We start from the raw sequence: 19,437 nt of genomic DNA on the forward strand, positions 1-19,437 counted from the left end.
GGAAATGAGATGCAACTTCTCAGCCACCAGGGTAATTAACCAGGCAAATGGTAAGTTGACGCCTGGCAGAAGACCTCTCAGGCTCTGAAGATACCATTCAGTTTGAGTTACTGGGCTCCAAGGCATTCGCGTATATAGGGGAGACTAGCTTCCTTCCATGCTGGAATTGCTGGATGACTTTCTCTTGTCAAACCATGGGCAGCAGCTCGGCTTTGCTTTGAGACCAACAGCTCTGGAGACCAATACCAAAAATTGCTCTGCTCCGTGCATCTCTGCTGCTTCTGTCTAGGAGGTTCTGGGTGGTCCTTGCCGTTATGCCAGCTAGCTCTCTGTACTAGTTGCTCGGTGCTCGTTCTGTTTTCTATTGCTGCACGCTGTGCCTGTTGTCTGTGTAGCAACAGGCGGTAAAATTTCATGCAGCCAGTTCCTGCCCCCCCTGTAGCAGCCACCAAGCCCAGCATCTCTGTAAATCAGTCAGAATAGTCTGGATTTACTAAATGCTTTCCATGAGCTGCACTGCTTCTGGGCAGTACGTGTAGCTCCCTCCCAACGCCAAGACCATCCCTGTTTCCCTGGCTGTGGAGGTGATAGCTTTTAATAAGCACTGTGGGGCCTCTCGTGATGGTCCATGTTTATGCTGGGCTGTACTTGGGGGGCTGTACTTGGGGATGTTTCAGGTCTCAGTGAACACCTGAAACCTTAATGAAATGGGCCGTTTTCCGTGTCTCCAAGACATCACCCCTTGAAAAAACAGCAGGTTAAATCCGCTTCACCAGCTCCCAGGGGTGGAAAGCAGCCTTGGTGAAGACATTTGCAAAGACGGCGTTTGGAGATATATGGCTCTGACAATGCAGGGTTGGACCTGGCCGTGTGTCAGTTCAAACACTATTTAACCTAACAGAGCCTGTGGCTCACACGGGGCCTTTGGCAGGTCAAAGCAAAAAGCTGTGCCTGTTGCCAGTGTTCGACCCTACTGCAAGTACAGTAGACTAAGCATTCCTCCTAGAAGTGCTACCAGAACAGGAACTGACCCTCCGACCCCTTCCCACTGGAGCTGTCCTGTGAGAGCACGTCTGCTCTTTCTCTTTATGACGGAGCAAGGGAATCGCCGAACTCCTTTTTTCAGGTTTTGTTGGAGGTTTCCTTCGGGCTCAGGGAGCTGGTGCAAGAGTTTTCTCTGACAGCTAAACAAGGATAGGAGCATTTGATTGATGCACAAGGAGCTTCCACTTGCACCACAGGGGGTTGAGTTGAACAGTGTTGATAAAAGAGCCTCAAATGGCCCAATTCAAAGCCTCTACTCCCACATGCCCAGGCTAGACTGCAGCAGGGTGTCATCATCTTAGTTCTCCCGTCCTCCAAAGTGTCTTTTAGTAAGAGGGGAAGTTACGACTTCTTTAATGTATTGAAGCTGGAAAATTCCTCCCTTCCATGCAATAAAGATGCTCTTCATATATTAGAGAGGAGTAGAAAAAATAAGCCATGTGACTTTTAGCACAAAAATCCTTGAACTGTTCTCTCCTAGTTGAAGCGGAAGCGAGGTGAGAGTCAGGGTTCATGGCTCCAAGAGAGAAATGTCTCAAGCGTTTGGAGAACAGGGACATGGCAGGCCCAGTTACTGGGTTCTGGATTGACTCAAGGCTTGACCTTAAGGCTAACTAACTTCCCCTCTTTCCTCCACTTCCTCATCTTTAAAAGGAGTCACGATGTGATGGTGGCAAGGTTGATGCAATGTTGATAACATACTTTGAGATCTGCAGGTGGAAAGGGCTAAGGAGGGACACGGCACATTAGGAACCAATTCAGCTTCAGCAAGATGAGCTGCTTGTGCAAGCCAGCAAGGCAAGCAGTCACTCGGGTCAGTGGCTTGAAAGTGTCAATGTGAACCAGGACTGTGCTTGTGTCAGCTCTAGGTGGCATATTGCTGTGTGAAAGAGAAGAGAAGATGCTGAGATCTCCAACCTTTTGCCACACGAGTCTCCATCCTGATCCTTTACCAAATGGAAGTATTAGTGCCCAGCTCCACTTTGACCTGAATAGACCTAACAGAAATTAAAGGCATTGCACAAGTGCAATCCTGGCTACCTGTGCCAGCAGGGGATTCATGGCTGGGTCTCCTCCAGTTTGCTCATGTGTGTCTGCATGCAATGCCCTTCAGCACTGCATTCATAAGGACATGAATTTGCTAGAGCAGTGGTGTTCAACCTATGGTCCATGGACCCATGAGGGGTCCATAAACTACACCAAAAGGGTCCAGGAAAGATGGCTTGATCAATCAACGTATGTAAATACCCACACTTAGAATTCAAAGGGATCCACACCTCCATTTGACATTTTTTTAGGGGTCTGCAAATGAAAAACAGGTTGAAAACCACTATGCTAGAGCAAATACTTATTAATCCACCCCTGCAGTGCCAGCTCCTGTTTCCTTAGCTGCCAGCATGAGATGGTTTCAAATGGATTTGCGCTCAGAAGAGCCAAGGCTGTTGGCCTGAAAGAGCTTCTGGTGGATCATGGCAAGCAACAAAGCCAAGAGCAAATGTAATGGCGGTGGGGAGACCACGGGGCCTGGGTAGCGCAGTGGTAGGAAGCAGCTGTGCTGGCAGAACATGTTGCACAAGTACAGGCTGCAGGCAGCCATCCTGGAGGCTACCCCAGTCGTGCCTCCTGCTTTCCCTCCCTTGAACGTGAAATCCTCATGAGCAAGGTTGGGCTGTGGATTTTGAAGGGACCCAGGCCCCTTCAGCGGCAGCTGCATCCAGGGCTTGGTGTCAGCTTGGTTCACTTTACTAGCCCCCAAGTATACTGAACAAGAAAGAGTGGCAAGAGGAGGCAGAACGCTCCGTTCTTCTCCGTTCAAAGCCATTTCTCCTCCGTGCTGACTGAAGGCTGAGGTTCGCGGTGCTGCCTCCTGTTTGCTCAGATGGAAGGATGCTGACAAGCAGTCCAGGAGCACCACCACCTCCTGGGGTTTTTCTGGCTGAAGTGTATAAATTGTCTCATTAGGCAGCAGGGGTTTTGTTGGGGAAGTGACAAGATCAAGACAAGAGGCTGCTTGGGACTGCAGTTTAATCCAGCAATTTGCTGCCATGCACGCGACACCAGGGAGGTAAGCCTTTTTGCATCTGGAGCACACGCCACTTGCAGCATAAAAGTGCGGTCTGGGAGCTCTCGCCGGATGCAGAAGTACAGCAGGGTGCTGACTGGCTCCATTTGTGCTGCAGAACCAGGGGAAGCATCTCTGGAGAGAGCTTGGATCCTGGGCCCGACATTGCCCAAGGAAGTTGTGATTCTTCACACTAGGAGCAGGCTGAGGCGAGGCCCCCGGAGCGATTCCAGACGATCGGGAAGTCTGATGGGACACCGGGCTTGTTTCGCTGCAGCTTGCTGTGCAAATCGCCTGTGCAACCTCACTGGAATCTGCCTGTGAATCCAAGTGAGAAGTCCCCTGTCTAACCAGAGCATCCAAAATAAGGTACAGCCCCTGCACTGTGATCAAGTCTTTGCAGCTTCTGGTCCGATATCACCAGGCAGAACAAACTCCCCCTGTCCTGAGCTTGCTGCCCCTGCAGAGATGCTGCTGTTCAATCACTGGGCACCCAAAGGTCCCTCCCCGCCTGCAAGCAGAGGTGGTGACCTCTCTTGAGCACTGACGGATGTGGTTAACAGTCTGTTTATTCTTTTGGTGCATTTTAAATGCTAGTGGTTTTCCCATTGCTCGCTGGGTCCCTTTACCTGTGTGTTCATCAAAACAGTCGCTTCCTTTCCAGTTTGGGACACTGCAAACCGCAGTCCTCATCCATCGTTCTCTTCCTGGTGATCAAAACTAACAGGCACACACCTTGCTAGCTGCAGGTGCTGTGAATTGGGGAGCCCATGCACCTTTCATAGACAACCACCCCCAAGAGATGATCACACTCGGCAGTTACTGTAACCTGGAAATGTAGATTGAAAAGAAAATAATAATTGCCAATTGCAGGGCTGGTTTTTTGGTTCCCGCTCCAAAGAGCTTGCTATTTGCTTTATCAGATGTAGCTGAACTGGCAGAAAACTAAACTTACAGCCACTGCCGGGATCCACCATGTTCAGCTGTGGATGTTGGTGGTCCTGTTTCTTCCCCCTGTGCCTTGACTGTTGTCTCCCAGAACCATGCAGCTCTTCTAAATGCTCTCCCTGAACCCCTGCTAAGCTTCTCCATTGGTGAGATCAGACTGACTACCTTTGATAATTAAAATCTGCCTCTGTGAAATTACCCTGATGTTCTCAGCACCATGAATCCTTCACCCTGTGATCCCAGGCTGCCAGGCATATCCTCCCTCATGGAAAGGATGTGCTGTTCAGCAGCTAGAGCGGGCGGCTGGAAATTGGGGCTCTGGGATTCAAGTCCTTGAACGGCCCTAAGTCCTGATCCAAGAACCTCAGGGGAGGGTAGCATTCACTACCCCATTCTGCCCCCAAAGGAGACATACTGTACCCTATTGTGCCTCTGCTTTCTAATAGTTGTCTCCATGAACCTGAAATGCTTCTCCCACAGGCTCTTCCCTGAACTTGTTGCTCATCCTCCTGCTGCCTAAAGACCTCTTTCATTTGCTCTGTGGGGAGCAGGGCTTTTGACACCTAGCCTCTGAGCCCTAGCTACAGCAATATCACTTTCTTTCAGGTGCAGAGAGCCAGTCTAACGTTGTCCTTTGATTTCAACGCATCAGACTGGGAGGTGCAGCCTTGGTTCTGCTGGGTCAGGGTGACTGGTGCTGCTGGGCTCCATCCTTGCCATGCCCGATCATTGCAACTCCAGAGCAGAGAATGGCTCCAGCTCTGGTCTGAGTGACCTTTTCCCCCGACAAAGCAGGGCTTTGTTTGCTTCCATCCACATTCTCATCTTCCTGCTAGGCATGCCTGGAAATGTCCTGCTGCTCCTGGTCCTCATCCCAAACCTGAGGCAAACCAGTGCCAGCCATGTGACCTGTCTGACTGGGCCCCTTCTGGACAATATTGCTGTCCTGGACCTCATCTTTTTTCTCTATGATGTCCCAGTGATGTTGGGCAATGTCATCTTCAAGGACAGGCGCTTGGGGTACATGGTATGCATCAGCCACAACAGCTTGTCCCTCTGGATCATCTTTGCGGACTTCTACAGCATGCTGGCGGTCTCAGTGCTGCGGTACGTGGCTGTGATCCACCCCACTCGTGCCCTGGCCGTCTCCCAGAAGCACATTGCTTGGGCCTGCATGTCCATATGGGTGCTGTGCTTCCTATTCTCCATCCCCTGGTGGAAGTACTACACTATTGTTAAGGCTGGGGAAGAGACCTACTGTGTGAACCAAATGACAAAGTGGCACATGGCTCTCTACTTCAGGCTTTTGGGCAGGGTGGCCTTCCTCCCACCCATGTTAGTGATGATCCTGTGCTATTCCATGACCATCTGTGCCTTGTGGGTTAGGAGGACTCTAGGCATCCACACAGCCTCCAAGTTAACAAGCAGGCCACCATCATGGCTTTGATCACCGCGGTGGCCTTTGTGGTCATGTGGATCCCTTACTGGCTGGTGATTTTCCTCGCACGGGAGGACGGGTTGCTGAATACTGTCCCTGTGTACCTAGCATCTAACCTGACTGCCTTGGTGACCTATGCCAATCGCTGCATCAACCCCACTGTCTGCTTCGGCCTCGCTAGCCAGTACCAAGCTGGGCTGAGGAGGCTCTTGAGGAGCCTGGCTAGAGCAGTGAGCACGGGGGCTCTGTGCATCCGCACAAGATTGAAGCAGTGCCACTATGCAGGGTTTGATGGGGGCAAGTGAACTAATGGTGTAAAGGGATAAGACCCCCCTTTATAGCTACATGTACCCTTGTAGCTACATGTACCCTTGGTGTGTTCTCTTGCTGGCGCTCTCTGTATTTGAACCTCCTACAGGAGTGAATCTTTTAGCTTAGGCCAGTGATGCTCGACCTCTGGCCTGTGAAGCTGTGTCATTTCACCCATGTTGTGGCAGGGGAGCAGTGCCCATGTTAATTGCCGGTGCCCCCCTTCCAAATGTCCATGTCCCCAAGGGCCAGATGACATGGCTCTGTGTGCTAGATCACTTCAGTGTGCGAGCAGGCTGGTATGCAGGACTGATCTATGGCCAAATCTGGGTGCGTGAAATTGGGCCACCCTTCAGATTGCACCCACGAACAAACCCTGTGGACTGACCCTGCAGTGGATGCAGGCTCTTGATCAACCCTGCACCACTCATCTGGCCCCTGGGGCCAGGCATGCCAAGCACCGCCGGTTCAGGCAGTCGCACATCATGCTGTCAGAGCCATTGGTCCTAGACTCGAGCCCTGCAGATGCAGCCAGTGCTGCCTGCAGACCTGTTATTTTTTCATGGGCAATGGGCTAGCAGAGGGTGAACTAGCCAAGAAAACTCATAGCTCTGCACCCCTCCTTCACCTGTCGCTTCCTCTCTGTGATCAAAGAACTGATGTAGTACAAAGGCCTGACTGGTTCAGAGTGAAGCACGTCCCATTATATTTGTTACCCTCTTCTCCAGCCCCGCACCTGGGCTGCGTTCATCTGTCTTGTCCACTCCTACATCCTTTCAGACCGTAAGCTCTAACAGGGTTGTAGATCATGCAGCATGCGGGGTCCAGCTTGGTTATCCCATAGCGCTGGCCTTGATGCAGGAAGCCATGGGCAGGGTCTCCTGCCTCTGCTATGCAGGAGGTCAGCCAAAATGAAAGAAGAGATCCTGTCTGTGGGTAAAACTTTAGTGCAATATGTTTCTCTCCCCCCCTCCTCCGCACAGGGTGAGGCACTGCTCATTAGAAACCCAGACCTTTATTAGTAACTATCTTTATTTCAGTACTTCACAGGAGTCTCCTCATGGACTGTAACCCAGCTGTGACTGGGGGCTGTACCAAAATGTTAATAAATATGACTGCATGTAAATGCGAAGGTGCAGACAATAGTACCTGATTTCTGCACCTTTCTTCTCTCAAGGGCATTTGTTAGCTGATTCCTCTTAAGCAGAGAGGATTGACGCTACTATTGCTTAGGAACACGTGGGCACATAGCAGCACACGGGAGCTTGTGGGTCCCTCAAGTCACCAGACTGCACATAAACCCATCATGCTCCATCAGAAAACCAGCATTTATTTATCAGGTAGTACATAGAGGCCCCAAGGGAAACTGGAACAGCTTTGGACAAGCTATTGTATGCCCAGAGCAAGGGTGCGTGGGGCCCAAAGTCTCATCTGACACTTCTCCCAGCTATATAGCTGGTCCAATAAAAGATACGACCCCCCACCCCAACAACAACAACAAAATTCTTGTTTCTTATATAATTTACTGGACCGTTGTGGCTAAAACCATGCTCCAACTCTACCAAAGCAAGGCATCCTATAGCACACACCACCTCCCATGAGAAGAGGATGAGCGAACGAATGATACCTGACAGATGTCAATCACATTGTTTGATGCACTCCTGGCAGGGGCTCCGAAACGCAGGTGACGAGGACAAAACAAAATAAAAAAAACCCCACTATGAAAGATAAAAGAGCATCTCTTGTTCTCCTCTGGGGTAAGGTACCTCCAAACTGGCACAGCTTCTACTGGGGGTCTCTTCTCTAGCCAAAAATGGATTGGCACCAAATCTGTATGTTAGGCAGTCTACCCTAAGAGATGGTCCTGAGGAGGGTACAGCAGAAAGACACCAGCCACAGTGTGGGAGGGGACAGAACGGCAGAGCAGTGAAGCAGCCTGCGTCGGGTCCCGCACCAGGTCCGTGGCAGAGCCAGAAGCAGCTTCCGGGTTTTGCAGTCCCTGGTTCTGGGCCTCAAGCCTGCCAGAGTGCCCTTTTCCAATGTTATAGTTGCACAGAAATGGTATTTACTATTTTTCTGGAGCCCAGCCAGACGGACTGGCTATTAGCCTGTTTCTGTACTGGTTAGAGTTTACCTGGGGATTAGCAAGTACGGTAGGTGTTGATCTCCTTGTTTCATTAAGCATCCAGTGATTGGTTTCCATGTGTTGGTTCACTTGGAAGGACTTCAGGAGCCACCTCCGCTGGGAATGCTAATGGTGCTGCTGCTCTGGGCATGGGGCAGAGAGAGTTGTGATAATGAGTCAGGCTGATGATGCGAGAGCTCGCAGAGCTAGGTGCTAATAATCTCATTTCCTTTAGTCTGGGCTAATGAGGTCCCGGCGGGGAACACGGAGGAGGTGGGAGGCTGTCACTGGGGTAGAAGATGGATCTCTCTTCCCTAAAGACCTGCCCCAGTGGGAATCTATTTCTACCGCGGACGCCTGGGCCTGACGATGCTTGCAGGGAGGTCCATCCGGTGGTTTCAATAGAGCAATGACTCTTCTGTTCTCTTTGCACCGGGGGGGCTGCTCTTGCAAAGTCCTGAGTACTCCTGTCCCATGAGGATCTGACTGCTGAGGCTGAACTTGGACCACAGGTGAAGAGCTAAGTGTGTCATCTCAAACAGGTCTCTGCATGTAATCACTGGAGCTTGCAGGAGCTCTGCGAGGTGGTGTTCCCGTTTGCTTTGATATGCAGGTTTCAGAGCAAGGGAACTTTGCTGAGTTGCAGCCTGAATTTCATTGTGCTCTCAGATTCATACTCTCCCATCCATGCTGAGTAGTTATTACAGCACGTATAATACAGTAGCTCCAAGTGGGTTTAATTTATTATCAGGGCCCCTGTGGTGCTAGGTGCTGTACAAATGCAGCATGAAAAAGCCATTTGCAGAAGGCTCTGTAACACTGCACTCCCTGGCTTTGGCTTTGGCTATTCCAGATCTCATTGTGTGATAATGCATTTTAAAGGACTGATGGTGTCTTCACTACGATTTTTGTACTTGCATCTGGCATTTGTATTTAGTTGCATTGTGGCCTTAGGACACAACTGTATCTGAGTCTTAAGAGGGTCCTTTTAAAAAGACATGGCTGTGCTAGACTTTGAAATCTGTCTTGTGGCCTCGGAGAGGAGGATTCATAACGTGGCTTTCCCAAAGTATATTGCTTTAAAGCCCACCTTTCTGCAGCAGAGGAGGAAAAAGGCAGCTGCGGGCATCCTTCACACAGATCTGCGCTACAGATTGCAGACTTATTTAAGGTGCTTCAGGGCTACCATGTCCTAGCATTGGTCTCCCTTGGTTTCTGGTGAAGCCCCACCACTGGTAAAAATGCCACTGGCTTCATGGAAGCAGGCCTGAGCCCAGGGTTTTTGATCTGTTGACTGATCATGCAGAATTTGAATGTCATGGTGACCTCAGGAGCTGCAGGCTCTGCCCCAATTTCCTGCACCCTTGAGAAGGAGGCTTAACTGCTTGGTGCCTCAGCTCCCCATCTCTACCATAGGGCTGGCCAGCCTTTCCCCACCCCGCCTTTATCTGCCTTCACTATGTCAACTGGAAGGTTTGCAGGACAGGGACTGTCCCTTATTGCAGGGGTGGCCACCTCTGTGTGTGGCCCACAGCTGATCAGGGAAGAGATGACAGTACGGCCAGAGATAGGGAAGGGAGCAGAAAGCAAGGCAGCGGATCAGGCAGGGAGCACAGGGCAGGGACCAAAAAGCAAGGCAGAAGATCAGTGGGGAATACAGTACAGGGAGTGGAAAGCAGAACAGCAAAATGGCAGGGAACCCAGGGCAGGGAGCAAAAAGCAGATAGTCTGGGAATCCAGGGCAGGAAGCAGCAAACGGTGGCAGATCAGCTAAGAGCCCGCAGGGAGCAGTAAATAGTCAAGGAACCCCAAAGGGGGAGCAGAAAGCAGAGCAGCAGATCAGGCAGGGGAAGGGGATCAGAGTAGCAAAAAGGCTGGCCCCCACTGACCTACTGTACGGATGCACAGAGCCTAACACAATGGGGCCTTGTTGCTGGCTGAAGTTATAAGGGGCTACTGCAGTGCTGGGAATAAGTAGCTTTGTACGCACTCGAGAAGTCCAGCTCTCCAAAGACACATTTCAGTAAGTTTTAGATGGTCTGCCATGCAGTCTGATGCAGTATGTGGCTAACGCATTAGTATTTAAAATCGCCTTTCTCTGCCATCCTGTCTGCTTTAACTCTATGGGCTCAGCTCTGGAGAGCAATCCTGATGGTTTCCCTCAAGAGGGCTAGTTTGAAAAGGCAATGATTTTGTTTCAGGGTGTTGCTGATGGTGAACGCGCTGCATGTGCATCCTGCTCCTGGCCCAGTAATAAAAAAATACCAAGGAGATGTGAAAGGAGGGGCACGGGCCTGGTCCCCTCCTCCCCTTTCTCATATCCTTTTCTATTGGTTCACGCAGGAAGAATAAAGCAGGAGACTTCACAATGCAGCATCACAGAGGTTCAGCCTGTGACTCTGTGCTGGACCCAGCCCCTTTGACCAATGGCAAGACTACCTTGAAGGTAATAACCTGGACAGCTGAATTAGATGAGACAGCTTCCTTCCTTCTTCTTGTCTCAGGTCTATCTCCTTCTGTCTTTAGAGTTTTCTCTCTATTCTGTTTCTTCAAGTTGTCTTTGCTGTACAACTTCCCCGGGCTTTTTTAGTGTCTTTGCAGAGCAAAACACATTCCCAGAAGCCTTGCAGATGGGATGCTGAGAAAGGCGGCTGTTATGGTGGAGTGGGTCATGGTAATGGCAGGTTTTTGGAAATGTTCCCTAACAATCAAAATTCCTACTTTCAGATTTGATTTAAGAAGGCGTTTTTTTGCATTTTCCCCTCAGATTTTCCTTGAGAACCTGATGGCAAGCTATTCAGCTCCTTGTTGGGAAAGGTTCTGGGCATCACTTTCTTGCTGCCGTACGGAAAAAGAAAAAACAAACCATAATTCAGTCAATAATTTCCTCTTTTGGGATAGAGAGAGTCAAATATGTATATATATAAAGCTTGCCAGACATGAGAAAGACAAGAGCTATCTAATAATCAAAGAAAGGGGTGATCTTAGATGAAGCACCGAGGTTAGGGGATTACTACAGTGCTTTAAGGCAAAGACCTTTCTTTCCTACAATTTAATGTTTCAAGGACTAGAGTATTTTCAGTTAAACAGCTTAGTTTCCAAGTACAATGGAGAGCTGCTATGCTCGTGTTGCAAAGAGGTAATGAGATTAATTCTGCTTATACACAGACTTTAATGAAGTGGAAGTGGGTATCTCTCCCATAGTACCAGGACCTTGGGTTCGGAGGATGCTGGAATAAAAGGCCCTGCCTGAATACAGGAATTAAAAGCAGTTCCAGGGAGCAGCACCAGCTTTAGACTTTCTACTTCGAAGCGTGCGCATGCATGTGTGTGTGTGCAGCTAACAGCTGTAGCACGTCTGAAGCTCCCAACTTGTATAGAAGCAGGGCATTGGCTGCCATGGTCCCCTGTTTTACCGATGGGGCTTGTGTTGGGTCGAAGTTCATGGTAGTTTGTGAAGAGTTTAGATTATGGATTTTCATAGGATGGCTTGGATAGGGACGATCCTGCCTCAGGCAGGGGGTCGGACTCTGGAGGTCCCTTCCAGCCCTACTTCTCTAAGTCTCTATGATCTAAGCTAGTATTTTGTTTAGAGCTTCGTTAGTCAATGCAGGATTCTGCTCTTGGACTCTTCCAGCAACAGGAAGTTTTCTTTGCCCGCTTCATTCATTTGTGTGTTCACAGCTGTTGGGATGCCTGCAGCAGCCCAAGATATTTAGCCAGCTTTTGAAAACAAGTATGTTTGGAGTCAGGGCGCTCTTCTTCGGTAACTCATTCTACTGCCAGGGGCCCTCCCAGCGAAGAACAAGAATACAAGCCACTTAGTCTCCTGACTTCTTAAGAGCATCTTCATATTTCAGCTGTCAAACGTAATCTAATAGACCTTAATACAGTGCAATCCTTACCAAAGGAATACAGCTGTCGGATGCATGAAGTGGGCTGGGGGGCAAGTAGCAAAATGAAAAACATTAAAGGGCCAGCCGCGGGGGGCACTTCCAGCACGATTTATGGAGATCCCTAATTATAACTGAAACACCACAAGCACCCTTCATCTTGCCCCACAGGTAAAGCAGAAGAACAGGGCACCGTCAGTGTCCTGCCAGGGCAAGGACAGGGCGTAGTTTGTTAACACATGCACAAGAGATCCAAGGAAGAAAACCATGCCCGCAACACAGAGGAAGACACAAACCCCACAGGCTGACCCAATCTGACTGCGGGGTAAAAGTCCATCCTTATCCCAGACGTGGTGATCAGTCCGACCCTGAGCAGAGGGGCAAAACCCTCTAGCTAGGAACCTGTGGGTCTTTTAAGTCCCCAAAATGGGCCATCAAAACGGGTCTCTGGGCGGGGAGGGGAGGGTGCAACAGATGGTTGATGTCCCAAGTGCTGGGCCGATGGGAGAAAGCTTACCATAACCAGAATGACACTTATGTTCTAGACCCATTCCTAACTCATTGTTTGCTTTCTTAGCAAGCCCCCAGTCTTCAGAAGCAGGTGAGGATGAAGCCCACTCCGAGACAGTGCCTTCCTAGCCTGCAATCACACCATCACCTCCCTTCCCGAAGACGGCATTCATTATGGGCTGAGTGGTGTCTCCTGCTTGTCTATCAGATATCTGTTAGCCCTTTGCCTTGGCCTAGTTGTCCTGGTGGGTCTCACTGGAAACCTGCTTATGATCCTGGTTCTTGCTGACAGCTTCCGGGGCAGCAAAAGTAATATCGCTGCTCTCACCAGCACCCTCATGATCAACATCTCTGTCTTTGACATGATCTTCCTTCTTTATGATGTACCAGTGATGCTCCTCACCTTCCTCTTTGAGGACTGGAGGCTTGGGGCAGCTGTCTGCATCAGTAGCCAGAGTCTGTCTACTTGGGCCATGTGCTCTGGGTCTACATGATGGTGGCCACTTCTGTCTTGCGTTACCTGGCTGTTGTCCACCCCACGCGTTCCTTCTCTTCCCCCTGCGGCCATAGATCCCTGCTGCTCAGCTTAACCTGAATCCTGGGCTTGGTGGTCTCCATTCCCAGCTGGATGCACCAGCAGGTCATTAGCCTCGAGCGCCGGCTCTGCTGCGTATTGTGCATGATGGAGCTGCAGACTGTGCTCTACTTGGCTGTCTTTGCCGGCGTGGCTTTTCTCCCTGCCATGCTCCTGATGGTGTTGTGCTACTGGGAGATTGTCCGATTCCTCTGGTGCCGAAGGGGAGGGGTTATTCGCGCTGAGAACGGTCACCACAAGAGCCGGCAGGTCACTGCCAAGATCATCACCATCGTGACGGTCTTTGTGGCGATGTGGATGCCATATTGGTTGGTGACCTTCCTCCTGGTGAATCGCAGCCTGCTGCAGAGCCCTGGGGTCTATGTGGTTTCCAGTTTGTCCATGCTGCTGGCCTATTCCACCTGCTGTGTCAGCCCCCTCATTTTCTTTGGTTTCTCAGACCAAACACGGCTGCAATTGAAAAATCTTTTCAGGGGGCATTACAGGGATAATGCAGGCAAGAGGCATGCCTACCGAGCTGAAATTGCGGTCTGCACCACAGCTCCCAACTTCTACCAACTCTCCTTGGAGACAGAAATCTCCTAGGAAGAGCTGTCTTGAGAGTTCAATTTGGAAAAGCTACGAGCCTGGGCATGTGTGTGTCGCTGCGGGGCATCCATTTCTGGTTCTTCATAGAATCACAGAAGTCAGGTCAAGTCCAACCCCCTGCTTGGGCAGGAGAAAAACTGGGCTCAAATGACTCCAGCCAGGTAAGCATCAAGCCTCCTCTTAAAGACCCCCAAGGTAGGAGCCAGCACCACTTCCCTTGGAAGTTGGTTCCAGATCCTAGCCGCCCTGACCGTGAAGTAGTCCTTACAGATGTCTAATCTAAACCTCCTCTCCAACAACTTGTGGTCGTTATTCCTTGTTATGCCAGGGGGCGCTTGGGGAAACAAGGTCTCTCCCAAAACCTTCTGGCCCCCCCTAGTGAGTTTATAGACGGTCACCAGGTCCCCCCTCAGCCTTCTCTTGTGAAGGCTGAACAGGTTCAGGTCCCGCAGTCTCTCATTGTAGGGTCTGCCTTGTTGTCCCCGGATCATGCAGGTAGCCCTCCTCTGGACCCTCTCCATGTTGCCCACATCCCCCCTGAAGTGCAGCGCCCAGAACTGGACGCAGGACTCCAGCTGTGGCCTGACCAGTGCCGCACAGAGGGGGAGGATCACCTCCTTGTCCCTGCTAGAGATGCACCTGTGGATGCATGACAAGGTCTGGTTAGCCCTGCCAACCGTGACCTCGCATTGTCGGCCCATGTTCATCTTGGAGTCAGTAATGACTCCAAGATCCCTTTCTGCCTCTGTGCTCTCAAGAAGGGAGTTTCCCACCTTATAAGTGTGCAGCACCCTGCACTTGTCAGTAGTGAAGCGCATCCTGTTTTTGCTAGCCCACCCCTGTAACCTATCTAGGTCTTGCTGCAGTCTTTCCCTCCCTACTAGCGTGCTCACCTCACCCCAAATTTTGGTATCATCAGCGAATTTAAACAGGTTGCATTTCACCCCATCATCCAAATCGCTGATAAAGAAATTGAACAGCGCGGGCCCAAGGACCGAGCGCTAGGGGACTCCACTGCCCACTTCTCTCCAGGTCGAATATGACCCATCCACCACCACCCCCTGAGCGCGACCCTTCAGCCAATCTGTAATCCACCTGACTGTGTAGGCATCAGTGCCACAGTTGCCTAGTTTTTTAATGAGGATGGGGTGGGAGACGGTGTCAAAGTACTTGCTGAAGTCCAGAAATACTACATCCACCGCGACACCTGCATCCAATGCTTTTGTGACCTGATCATAAAAGGCAATCAGGTTGGTCTGACATGACCTGCCCCTAATGAAACCGTGCTGGTAGCCCTTCAGCATCACCTCTGAGGCCGGTCTATCCCAGATGTGCTCCTTGATGATCTTCTCAAAGAGTTTCCCTAGGATTGAGGTAAGACTGATGGGCCTATAGTTGCCTGGGTCCTCCCTCTTCCCTTTTTTAAAGATGGGGACCACATTGGCTATCTTCCAGTCATCTGGCACCTGGCCCGAGCACCATGAGCGCTCGTAAAGCCGTGCCAAGGGCCCTGCAATAACCCCTGCTAGCTCCCTCAACACCCTGGGGAGGGAGCATCTGAACCCACTGATTTATATACTTCCAGCCCCTCCAGAAGCTCTCTAACCCGGTCCTCCCCGGCCTGAGGTCTGGAGGCGTTCCCCTCGAGTCCGTCTTGCATCACTGTGGGGAAGTCCTGGTCCCTGCACAAAAAAAACAGAGGTGAAGAATTGGTTAAAGAATTGGTTCTTGCAAGGACTGGAAAATTTAAAGGCGCACAAAAGCACAGCACCCCTAGCTGACCCACTGACAGGAACAGTGGTGGTCAGGAGGGTGCTCTGGGCCATCACTGCTACCAGCAGTGCTAGCGTAGTTGTGGGAGACTTGCAAGAGAAGCCTGGCCCTGTAGACCTCCATCACAAAACTCCAGGGGACTTCACTGAGGCCAGGCCTTTACCCTAAAGTAAGATTTTCAGAAATGGCGAGGGTTGGCTTAATTCTGCTCTGACTGAAGTCAGTGGGAGCAGGGCAAGGCCACCAATGAGCATTTTTGAAAACCCCATTGAATAAACCAGGAGTTTTCAACTTTCTTTTAACAAGTGTACCCCTTCTGTCTCAAAGTTTCAGCTTATGTACCCCTTTATATTAAAATTATTTAGGGGGCTGAAAGCATGCGCACTTGACCCCACCCCAACCACCCAGCAGGTAAGTCTGTGGGGGAGAAGAAAGGGCTGGTTGGGGGGCAGATCAAGGCCCCCACGGTGAGGGAGGAAGTGGGGCACAAGCAGGGGCTGGGGTGAATGGGGCCCCAACTGGGCAGGTTGTGGGACAATCGGATCCTGGGCGGTTCATCCAGGCATGCATGGGGGCTCCCGCCACTGCGCGCACCCTGACAGACACCTGGGGGGCACATGCCCCCCCACCCTGATCTGTGCATGGAGCAGAGGTGGCTGTTGCTGCGTGCTGGTCTTTGTGCCCCACTGCCTTGGGAGTGGTGCAACGCCACGTGTGTCCCGCGTCCAGGCAGGTGGGGGGCATGGCGCAGGCCGGTGGCAGCAGGCATGTGGCATCACACAGCTCCCAAGGCGTCCACAGTGGCGCGCAAAGCCCAGTGCACAGTGGCAGCCACCTCTGCCCCGCTCACAGTTCGAGGAGGGAGGGGGGCACATGCTCCCTGGCCGTTCCACCGGGGTGCACACGGCACTGGGAGCCCTCCTGTACCTTGTATGACTTTTTAAGTATCCCTAGGGGTACGTATACCCCTGGTTAACAATCACGGGAGCAGTCAATGCACTAGTTATTCCCAGCGTGATTGACAGCAGTATGGACAGCCATTATTAAGGTAAAAAGATCTGACTACATCTGTATATGGTTTAAAAAATACTGTACTTACGTATATCATGCACACCCTTCCCCCAAAATTAACTCTAAAATTGGAGTACATCTCTTATGTAAGGAAATGAGTTCCCAGGGAGGTATGAGGGTGCTGGGGACTGTGATCTGCTCCCTCCTGGGCACATGGAGTCCACTCATCAGTGTCACTGCCCCCGCCCCCGCTGCTTAGCCAAAAACTAGGGGTTTAACCCTCTCCTTGATAGCAGCCTTCAACTACTGAAGCGCGGCTCCAGAGAGGATGGAGCTGAACTGTTCCCAGTGATGACAGATGACAGAACAAGGAGCAACGGTCTCAAGTTGCAGCAAGGGAAGGTTTAAGTTGGATATTAGGGAAAGCTTACTTATTAGGAGGGTAGTAAAGCACTGGAACAGGGTACCCAGAGAGGTGGTGCAATCTCCATCCTTGGAGGTTTTTAAGGCCCGGCTTGACAAAGCCTTGGCTGGGATGATCTAGTTGGGGCTGGTCCTGCTTTGATCGGGTGATTGGACTAGATGTGACCTCCTGAGGTCCCTCCCAACCCTCATTGTCTCTGATTCTTTATGGCTGATGGTGAATTGGCAGTACTTTTTGGTGGGTTAGCAAGGGAAGGGGGAGTGATGCTGATGAGTGCAGTCTGCCCCTGCTCCATACAGCCAGCAATCAGGCACGGTGAGCCTGTGGCAGGTCAGACTGAAAGAATTTTTTTCCCCCTTTCATCCTGCCTTTCTAAAAACAAGGGGTGTGTGTGTTGTATTTAGGGGTGGTGTGTGGTATGCAAATAGATACCATATCTATTAATTGCTTTAAATTGTTGTGTAGTTTTTGGAGTTAATTATAACTGTGTCAAATTAAGCAGTGAGATTTTTCTCTGGGTGTTACTGCCCCAGCTTGTGTGCATGAGCTCCCTTGCACTTTATGTTACATCTTAAGTTGTCTGCCTTTGCTTTAATTTATGGGGCTTAAAAGTAAAGTGAAGTGTTCAGTACCAGATGAGGTGATTTTGTTATGTGTCAGCATCCATCCTTCATCAAGGGAAGGAAGCAGATTGGGAGGTTTCACTACACAGACTTTCACGGAAAAGGCTGTAAGAATAAAACGGGCCATTGTAAGCTAGGTAGAGCTGATGAATGAAGATTAAAAAAAAATGGTCCCAGCATTAGCTCTTTGAACCTGGCCTGTCCCTTTGTCAAAAAAAGTTTAGGTATCGAAATGCTTTATGAGATCAAGGCCCCCTTTTTTTATGTGGGATATTCCAGGGTGGACTCCAATGACTTACAACTCAGAATACCTTTTTACTTGTATATCTAGCCAAGTTCTCCAGACTGGAGAAATTCACCACATCTGGGTTAGCCCGGCCTTGTACCACAAGCTTCTAAATCCAGCTGTGCACACAGAAACTGGCCCAGCAATCCTTTATTGGCAGGGCTACTTCAGTAGCTGAGCATCGTGTTGCTGCAGCCCCTGTGCTACCGAGTTACCCTCTCACCACCCCTCCGTGGCTGCCGTCACAGCGGCTCACTTCAGAAAGACAGTGTGTCCCACAGCACCCTCAGGTTGGGCTATTCACTCTCTTGTTTCTGAGGCATAAAGCGAGAGAGGGTGAGTCAGGCCGATGAGAAAATCTTCATTTGGGTCCTGGCTTCATCAGAGAGTCATTCTGAGACGCTGCAGAAGTCTGTGCCTTGCTTCTGCCATCTGACCGCTTGGGGCAATAACCCTGAGGTTTGTTGTGAGGTCAATCCCTGAAAGCACCTAATGTATTGGAACATCTGGCTCTAGGCCTCTGGTTTTTGCAAAGTAGTGTGGACGTCTTGGATGGACATCTCCAGAGAAGGTGTTCATAGAAAATGAGGGCTGGGAGGGACCTCCGGAGGTCACATCTCGTCCAACCCCCTGCTCAAAGCAGCACCAGCCTCAACCGGATCATCCCAGCCAAAGCCTTGTCTAGCTGGGTTTTGAAACCCCCCAAGCATAGAGCTTCCACCACCTCTCTGGGTAACCTGTCCAGTACTTTACTACCCTCCTCATGAGTAATTTCTTCCTAATATCTACCCTAAACCTCCCTTGCTGCAACTTGAAACCATTGCTCCTTATTCTGTCGTCTGTCTCCACTGAGAACAGTCCAGCTCCGTCCTCTTTCAAACCCCACTTCGGGTAGTTGAAGACTGCTATTTAGTCTTCTCCCAGTCTCCTTTTCTGTGGCTGAGGCCGCCAGTGACTAAGAGCCCCCTGAGGATGGGGCACCTCTCACGGCTCTGGGCAGGTCCCTCCTCAAGCGTGGGGGAAGCCTGCCCTGCTGCAGTGGACAAATAGGGGCTCAGGCCTCCTGGGCTTTCAGTCTGGTGGTACCTTTCACCAGCACTAATTGCACACCCCAAGTCCATGGACTGTCAGGAAGTGTCCCCTGCCTGTGGTGACACCGTCATGGCTATGGGATCTGCCTGGACCATCTCACGAACCCTTCACAGTTTTCCCTGTACAGGGAGAGCAATATCCCAGCACCTGTCCCAGACGTCCGCCAACATCACCAACAAGAACATCAGCCAGTACAGCATCGGCCCCACCACGCGCTACCCCAACATCAGTCTCCACTCCATAAAGCCCAACCAGGTAACTCGGTCACACCCCACCAGGGCTCTAGGCCGCCAGAGAACGAGCACCGTGGGATCCCATCTCCTGTGCGAGCCCAGCCAAGGGGTGCAGGGAAGGGGGCGCTCAGAGGCCCCCAGCCCCTGTTTCACAGCACCATGCCCCAGCCCCAGGCTCTCGGGGAGACCTGGGCTTGGGGGCAGCTGCGGCCTCGGGCTGCCCTCTGGGAGCTGAACAGCCGTGTCCTGCAGAGTGCGGATATGTGAGGAGCCTGCCCAAATACCCTCCCCAGGGCCTGGTCGAGCTGCAGAGCTGCTTCCGGGGCCTTCAAAAGGCAAAGAGCCATGAGCCAGGCTGACGCTGAGCAAAACCCAGACCAGCACCCGAGGGTCTGCTGTCCTCGTAGAAGGGTCCCAACACTATGCCCAGGAGGCCACTCACTGCCCCCAGTGAGCTTCTGATGTCCAAAGGTGTGCAAGGGA

The 19,437-nt window shown here is 51.1% G+C and overlaps 1 protein-coding gene across 1 annotated transcript; it reads left to right on the top strand.

Moving 5' to 3' along the window:
* Positions 1 to 4,892: 4,892 nt before the first annotated feature.
* Positions 4,893 to 5,797, top strand: LOC149853920 (galanin receptor 2a-like). The gene is made up of 2 exons (XM_090026346.1): positions 4,893 to 5,240; positions 5,441 to 5,797. Exons 1-2 carry the CDS (start codon positions 4,893 to 4,895, stop codon positions 5,795 to 5,797), a joined length of 705 nt encoding a protein of 234 aa, XP_089882472.1.
* Positions 5,798 to 19,437: the final 13,640 nt, after the last annotated feature.

Source organism: Crocodylus siamensis, chromosome 13 (assembly GCF_052110815.1).
Source record: "Crocodylus siamensis isolate JL-2025a chromosome 13, ASM5211081v1, whole genome shotgun sequence".
Lineage (NCBI taxonomy): Eukaryota > Metazoa > Chordata > Crocodylia > Crocodylidae > Crocodylus > Crocodylus siamensis.

Excerpts from the sequence above, each read along its gene's own strand:
- LOC149853920 (XM_090026346.1), top strand. The coding sequence starts at position 4,893 with ATGCCTGGAAATGTCCTGCTGCTCCTGGTCCTCATCCCAAACCTGAGG. Across the intron at positions 5,241-5,440 it reads GGGCCTGCATGTCCATATGG|GAGGACTCTAGGCATCCACA; the intron begins GTGCTGTGCTTC and ends CTTGTGGGTTAG.